At 34.7% G+C, this 6,142-nt stretch overlaps 1 protein-coding gene across 1 annotated transcript; it reads right to left on the reverse strand.

Moving 5' to 3' along the window:
* Positions 1 to 3,993: 3,993 nt before the first annotated feature.
* On the reverse strand, positions 3,994 to 4,935 carry LOC116860421 (olfactory receptor 8K3-like). Its single transcript, XM_032846474.1, has one exon. The coding sequence runs from the start codon at positions 4,933 to 4,935 to the stop codon at positions 3,994 to 3,996; it is 942 nt and encodes a 313-aa protein (XP_032702365.1).
* Positions 4,936 to 6,142: the final 1,207 nt, after the last annotated feature.

Genomic DNA, 6,142 nt, shown 5'->3' on the forward strand with positions numbered 1-6,142 from the left:
AAAGTTCTGTTAGATACCTTTCCACACAGTGTCTCCTGCTCAAGTCTTTCTACTCTAACACAGAGATCTGGAATAAAAAACAGTGTAACTGTAGGAAAGGTATTTTCATTATTCTCATAATGCTTGACTATCTCCTTTTATTACAGTGGCTTTTTAGGACTTCATGTCTGGGGACATAATGGTGTTTAAACGATGCATTATTGAAAATTTCCAACTAATAATAAAATATATGTGGAGCTATTTCTCCCCTTTTGTGGTGTTTTAAACTTATTATTGAAGCATAATACACATATTAAAAATGCATACATTATACATTTTTACAACTCGAACACAACTATGAAATTAGAATACAGATTAAACAGCTATGACAATAACAAAAATAAAACATTATCAGGACACCAGAAGAATGCTTCATGCTCCTATCACACACACACACGCACACACACAAACACACACACAGACATGCACATACATGGATAACTCCTACTCTGCTTTCTAACAGCATAAATCGTTTTCACCTATTTTTGTTACTTCATATAAAGAAATACTGTACACATTATTTTTTGTCTGGCTTCTTTCAGTTATTATGTTGTTATAGGTAGCTCTAGATTTCTCATTCTTATGTCTATGTACAATGTCATTTTGTGAATATACAACAAATTAGTTATTCATTGTGCTATCATCAAATGTTAGAATTGGTTTGAATTTGTAGATTTTGTGACTGGTGGTATTATAAACATTCCATTCCATCTGATGTTTGGATGAACATATAACTTTTACACTTTTGGGTTTTTAAAAAATAATAAAACTTGGATTTTTGTCATGTATTTATGAAAGAGAATCATTTATAATTTATTTAAAAATGTCCTAATATATAGAAACGTTTCCTGAAAATGGTAATTAAAGACAGCTCATTCCATATCCTTCACAAACACAGGAATATTTAATCTAGATTGGCTTAATCTTGAATGTATTTCTGTTTGGTATATTCATTGTTGAATGAAATTGAGAACATTTTTGTGTTTTTAATGGCCATTTAGGTATTTTTTTGAAACATGATTGTTAGCATCTTTTGTCATCTTTGCATTGTATTTCATGTCAACTATTAATAGATTTTTAAGAGTTACCTTTATATTTTACACATGAATCCCTTTTAGCTCTCTGTCTGATTCTGTAGGTCTGATAAAGGTATCCTCTCCCAATATGAGAGTTTCCTTTTCACACTATTAATTTTGATAAGCAGAATTTCCATATAAAACTCAATTAATAATTTTAAATCTTAGACAGCTGTTGTTTTGTGTGTTCTGTTTAAAATGTTGTACTATATCACATGTTCTATATCACAAAGTTGTCCCACTATGATCTCCTTTCAAATGCTGGTTGTTTTTCATGTATAGATTGTTAATCCAAGTAGAATTGATTCTGTATAGGTCCTGGGTATGTGTCCAGATTCTTCTTTTTTTTTCCCTCAAAATAGTATATTAATTACCTAATAGCATTTATTGAAAAGATCATTCTTTCTTTTTTCAGGAAATATTGATGACAATATATATGTGGATCTCTTTCTGAAGTCACCATTCTATTCCATTGATCAATTAGTCTGATTTCTGGAAAGTGGTTTCCTTCTTTTTTTTTATTGAAGTGCAGTTGACACATAATGTTACATTAGTTTCAGATGCACAACATAGTGAATCAACATATTTATACTTTATGTTATGCTCAGTGCAAGTGTAGCTGCCACCTGTCACCATACAGTGCTATTAAAATACAATCAGCTATATTTCCTATGCTGTGGCTTTTGTTCCTATAACTTACTCATTCCAAAACTAGAAGTCTGTATCTTCCACTCCTCCTCACCCATTTTTTCTCATCCCTGTACTACCCTCCCCTCTGGCAACCATTAGTTTGTTCTCAGTATTCATGGGTTCGTTTCTGCTTTTTGTTTAGTTGTTTCATTTTCTATATTCCATACATGTGAATTCATACAGTATTTGTATTTCTCTGTCTGATTGTTTCACTTTCCATAATTCGATCTATGTCATCTATGTTGTCACAAATGGCAAGAACTCATTCTTTTATTTAGTCGAATAATACTCCACATATATATATATATATATATATATATGTTCATATATATATATTCTACATTTTAAAAAAGATTATTATTTATTTATTTGACAGAGAGAGAGAGAGACCACAAGTAGGCATAAAAGGCAGACAGAGACAGTAGGAAGAAGGCTCGCTGCTGAGCAGAGAGTCTGATGTGGGGTTTGATCCCAGGACCCTGAGATCATGACCTGAGCCAAAGGCAGAGGCTTAACCCACAGAATCACCCAGGCATCCATATATTCCGCATTTTTATCCATTCTTCTATCAGTGGCTACTTAGGCTGCTTCTCTATCTTGGCTACTGTAAATAATCTTTCAAGAAACATAAAGGTGCATATATCTTTTTGAATTCATATTTTCATGTTCTGTGGGAAAATACCCAGTAGTGAAATTACTGTATCATATGGTATTTCTATCTTTAATTTTTAAAGGAAACTCGATACTGGTTCAACAGTGGTTATGACACTTGCAGCCATGTTTTTTTAAGCACTATAGCTTTGTAATAGGTCATGAAATCTGGTGGTGTAACTTTTGCAACTTTATACTCTTTCTCCAAGACTGTCTTTAACTTTTTGGCATTTTGCCTTTCCTACTAGATTTTACAATCAACTTCCATCATCCTGAAATATAGAAAAACAAAGAAGGAATGAAGAAAGGAAGAATTATTTACAAAAAATTAAGACAATTTTAAAAATAATTTTAAAAACAATCTAGCTTTATTAAAGGACTGGTATCTGTTTTAGAATATGTCTGTGTTCTTTCTTCTAAGATATTCTGGATCCTTTTGTATGGTATGTGCCACAGTATGTCTTCCTTTATATCAGCAATGTTTTGATAGTTTCTAAGAAGAAAATCATGCAAATCCTTCATTACAATTTTCCCCAAGTATTATACAGTTTTTATTTCCAGTATAATAGATAGCTTAATATTAAATTTTTTCCTGGCTTTTGCTAGCATATAGGAAAAATGAAAAACAAACAAACAAACAAACAACACTGATCTTTCATATGCTGAACTTACCTACACCAATCTTACAAAACCACTTACTCTTTCTTTCTTTTTTTTTTAAAGATTTTATTCATTTATTTGACAGACAGAAATCACAAGTAGGCAGAGAGGCAGGCAGAGAGAGAGGAAGGGAAGCAGGCTCCCCGCTGAACAGAGAGCCAGACGCGGGGCTCGATCCCAGGACCCCGGGATCATGACCTGGGCCAAAGGCAGAGGCTTAACCCACCGAGCCACCCAGGCGCCCCCCACTTACTCTTTCTAATGTTTCAGCATGAAAAGTTGTTTTGAATTTTTAATGTACACAATTAGGCCTTCTGAAAATCACCACACTTCTATTTCTGCCTTCCCAAGTATATACAGGTATACAAATTATCCCTTAGAAGAATCTGAGCTGCCAAACCACAAGGGGATAAAATTAAAGTATTATTAAGGCAGATATTCTTGATTATTCATTGATGGGTATATTCCCTCCATAAAAAAAACAGTAAGTGCCATCTTCCCTATGTCATCTGCCAGTGGGATGGGCATATTTATTTAATATTAAATACAAAATGCCTTTTAAAAAAGATTATCTAAGCAGAGATGTATATTAAACAAAATAAAACTTGTCTTTGATTGTCACCCAAGTACTTGGCAATGTAAGAATTAGTCTCTTACTGAAACATTTACTCTTACTCTTTACTCTTACTCTTTACCTCTTACTGAAACCAAAGTTGATGGCAGAAGGATGATCACTATCGAAACACCTATAAGTTGAAAACAAGAAAAAATATTTCTAGTTTTCTCTGACTCTTACACATTACTGCTTCCTAAGCCCTGTGACATATAGACAGTAGTCTATAACTTAATTTATTGTATACATAGTCTATAGTGAATTCTATATAAGTAGTTTGTGCCACTTTTTCCATATCCTATGCAGGGCACATTTTACCTCTTTGTTCCTCAAGCTGTAGATCATGGGATTCAGCATAGGTATAATCAAAGTGTAAAATACAGAGGCAATTTTATCTGTATCAAAGGAATGATTGGTTTGAGGCTGCAAATACGTGAAGAATAGAGTGGTGTATAGTACAAGGACCACTGTCAGGTGAGATCCACAGGTGGAGAAGGTCTTGTGCCTGCCCTCTGCAGAGTTCATCCTGAGGATGGCCATTAGGATCAGGATGTAGGACACAAGCACTATCACAAGGGAGGAAACCAAATTGAATGCTGAAAAGATCAGTATTATCAACTCAATATCATGTGAACTTGAGCAAAGCAAAGTTAACAAGGGAAGACAATCACAGTAAAAATGTCTAATGACATTATGGCCACAGAAGGATGATGTGAAAATCTTTTCGGTGACTATCACAGAAAGAAAAGCACTGTAGACATAAGGGATGATTACCAGCACCCAGCACACCCTTTGTGACACAGCAATTGTGTAGAGCAGAGGGTTACAGATGGCCACATAGCGGTCATAGGCCATTGCGGACAGAATGAAAAGCTCACTGATGATGAACAAGATGAAGACAGACAGCTGTATAGCACACCAATTGTAGGGGATTGTATTTTGGTTAGTTACAAAATTTACCAGCATTTTGGGTCCCACAGCTGTTGAATAACCAAGATCAATGAAAGCCAGGTGTCTGAGGAAGAAGTACATGGGTGTTTGGAGCCTGGAGTCCACGTTGGTGAGGATGATCACGCCCAGGTTGCCCACCACTGAGACTGTGTAGATGATGAAGAAGAGCCCAAAGAAGGGAGCCTGCAGCTCCAGACGGTCCGTGATTCCCATTAGGATGAATTTTGTTAGCACTGTTAGATTTTGTTTGTTCATCCAGGCTGTTAAGGAAAATTGCTGTGGGAACAACCATTTAGAGTCAATGGGTTTCAGGAGACAACGTCTGTTGACATTTTAGGAGGCAAAGCCATTGTGGGTAAGAAAAATCCATTTTTTTAGATGGGTTAATTTAAAATAAGACTCACCTCCATCACTGAACCTGGAACTAATAGTATTCCCATTCCACTACCCGTTTTTAATGCATTCTTGTTCCACTATGCTTTTATGAGTTTAAATATTATTTAATGATTTTTTATGATGATACATAATTTAGCTTCTATGCAGACATTTCCAACATGCCCACTCTAATGTACATAAATGAGTGTTATTTTTTCTATGATAATGTATCTGAGTATTTAGCACTTTGTTGTGGAATTTTTCAGTTTTTGATCTGTGATATGTTGTACACCAGTAAGGCCTGCATCTATAAGTTATTCGTTATGGAAAAGAAGAATTATCTAAAATTCCTACCTTTGCTTTGACCTTAGCACTAATATCTCTGAAATGAAAGGTTTAATTGTGTGGTTGTATTTTCTAGCACATCTTAGACAAGTAAACATTATTAGAATGTATTTGCTAATATACCACCTAAAATCATCCAGTAAACTCTATAAATATACTTACTTAAGCAAGAAAGAGAACTATCACTCTAAATTAGGGGATCCTATTTCAAATATTTTAGATGCTGGCAAATAACACCGCATGAAGTACATGAATGAAAGAGTAACAGGGAGTAAAGAGAAGGAGATATGGCATGATTCATTGTAAGTACTTACATTTTATTCATTTAAATGACATGGAGCAAGGCAAATGATTATTTGATCTAAATAAAGCCAACTGGATATAGCACGAAGACAAATGGAGTACATTTACTATATTTTACTTTGATTATTATTCTTAACACTTTGTATCATCTTCAATCAAGTCTACATAAATGTTCTGTGTCAGTACATTTTATTTAAGGTTTGCACCTTATTGATCTCTACTTTTCTAACTCCTTTCTCCTTCAGATTGTTTTTAAAGACAGGTGCTTCCAAACTTTCATAGAAAATAAAAATCAGGGATGCCTGTGTGGCTCAGTTGGTTAAACAGCTGCTTTCACTCAGGTCATGATCCTAGGGTCCTAGGATCAAATCCCACATCAGGGTCCTTGCTCAACAGGAAGCTTGCTTCTCCCTCTGCCTGCTGCTTCCCCTGCTTGTGC

This window comes from Lontra canadensis, unplaced genomic scaffold (genome assembly GCF_010015895.1).
Source record: "Lontra canadensis isolate GAN:19392208 unplaced genomic scaffold, GSC_riverotter_1.0 scaffold176, whole genome shotgun sequence".
Classification (NCBI taxonomy): domain Eukaryota; kingdom Metazoa; phylum Chordata; class Mammalia; order Carnivora; family Mustelidae; genus Lontra; species Lontra canadensis.

Coding starts and splice junctions, on each gene's coding strand:
- LOC116860421 (XM_032846474.1), bottom strand. CDS start 4,935: ATGAACAAACAAAATCTAACAGTGCTAACAAAATTCATCCTAATGGGA.